At 46.4% G+C, this 1,454-nt stretch overlaps 1 protein-coding gene across 2 annotated transcripts in view; it reads right to left on the bottom strand.

The window, feature by feature from the left end:
- Positions 1 to 881, bottom strand: part of RHNO1 (RAD9-HUS1-RAD1 interacting nuclear orphan 1) — an 11,597-nt gene extending 10,716 nt beyond the window's left edge. The window contains exon 1 of one of the 2 annotated variants that reach the window (XM_011967166.1): positions 509 to 881. In XM_011967166.1, the coding sequence (XP_011822556.1) occupies positions 509 to 676 (168 nt within the window). In that variant the 5' untranslated portion in view covers positions 677 to 881. The remainder of the gene's footprint in view (positions 1 to 508) is intronic. The other variant, XM_011967167.1, reaches the window with a different exon arrangement.
- Between the last annotated feature and the right edge of the window lie 573 nt (positions 882 to 1,454).

Below are 1,454 nucleotides of genomic sequence, written 5' to 3'. Positions count from 1 at the left end.
AAAAAAAAAAAAAAAAAAAAAAGATGTACCAGGGAAGATGGCTGGCCACAGACAGAAAGAATATATTAACTCCTTGCCCCTGCCCCCATGAATCTTATTCTTGAGGCCCTGGTTCAAGGGGAAGAAGAGTCAGCATTCTGGAAAACCTAACAGAGTAAAAGTCAAAGTAGGCCAGGCATGGTGGCTCATGCCTGTAATCTCAGCACTTTGGGAGGCCGAGGCAGGCAGATCACGAGGTCAGGAGATCGAGACCATCCTGGCTAACACAGTGAAACCCCATCTCCACTGAAAATACAAAAAAATTAGCCGGGCGTGGTGGCAGGCGCCTGTAGTCCCAGCCATCAGGAGGCTGAGGCAGGAGAATGGCATGAATCCGGGAGGTGGAGCTTGCAGTGAGCCGAGATCGCACCACTGTGCTTCAGCCTGGGCGACACAGCAAGACTCCGTCTCAAAAAAAAAAGAAAGAAAAAGAAAAAAAAAAGTCAAAGTAATAATCCCATGGGCCTACCCAGGAAGTGATGGTGCTGTGGTCAATGGGCTTGCTGGGCACCTGTCGAGTGTGAGTGATGGGAAGCTGTGTAGATGCACAGCTGTGTTTGGGGCCCTCCAGTGGTTGATGGTGGAACAGCAGCTGGGCTTTCTGGGAAGGCTGGCGGCGTTTTTTTCTGGGAGGCATCAACCGGTGAATGAGGAACAGTTAGTAACCACATGATGCTGTTAGCCTTCGGGTTGGGTGATAGGCTCCAATTCCAACCCATGCCTGTAGAGAAGAAACAAAAGCTGAGAACAAAGAATTCAGATGATTCCCTAGCTCCTCCTGATCCTCTGCCAGCCAATTCTACCATAAACCTCAAGGCTGTGGGGAGCACAGCCTCCTATACCTACAACCATCAAGCAAAACACAATATTCATATTCAACGTTCATCTAACGAACATTTATTATGTGCTAAGTGTCATGCTGGGTGCTGGGAATTTAAAGATGAATAACCATTTATTCAACAATCATTTACTGAGTGCCAAGCATTTGTAGTGATACAGAGGTCATCCCTGTTTCAAGGAGCTGAAAGTCTAGCAAAGGGAAACAGACATTTACAACACAGTATGAAAATACGATATGGTTCCATTCATTCCAAAGGAGGCTTTCTGGAAAGGAAGATACCTGACCTAGGTATGAAAGGCATAGAAGAAACAAAAAAGCAAAGAGGGCACTCCAACCTGAGGAAGAGTGTACACAAAGGCACAGAGAGGAGAAGGAGTATTGTGAATTCTGGGAATTACAAACTCAATGTATCTGGACACAGAGTATGAAAAGAAAAATGGCAGGAACTGAGGATAAACATGGTGTCAGGCTGAGGTAAAAAACAAAACAAAACAAAACAAAAAAACAGGTGACACGGCTGGGGGAGAGGGCTCATGCCTGTAATCCCAGCACTTTGGGAAGCCGAGGCAGGCAG

Source organism: Mandrillus leucophaeus, unplaced genomic scaffold (assembly GCF_000951045.1).
Source record: "Mandrillus leucophaeus isolate KB7577 unplaced genomic scaffold, Mleu.le_1.0 Scaffold79, whole genome shotgun sequence".
NCBI classification, from domain to species: Eukaryota; Metazoa; Chordata; class Mammalia; order Primates; family Cercopithecidae; genus Mandrillus; species Mandrillus leucophaeus.
Note: the sequence above shows the minus strand (reverse complement) of the source record. Positions and strands in the feature narration are given on the sequence as shown.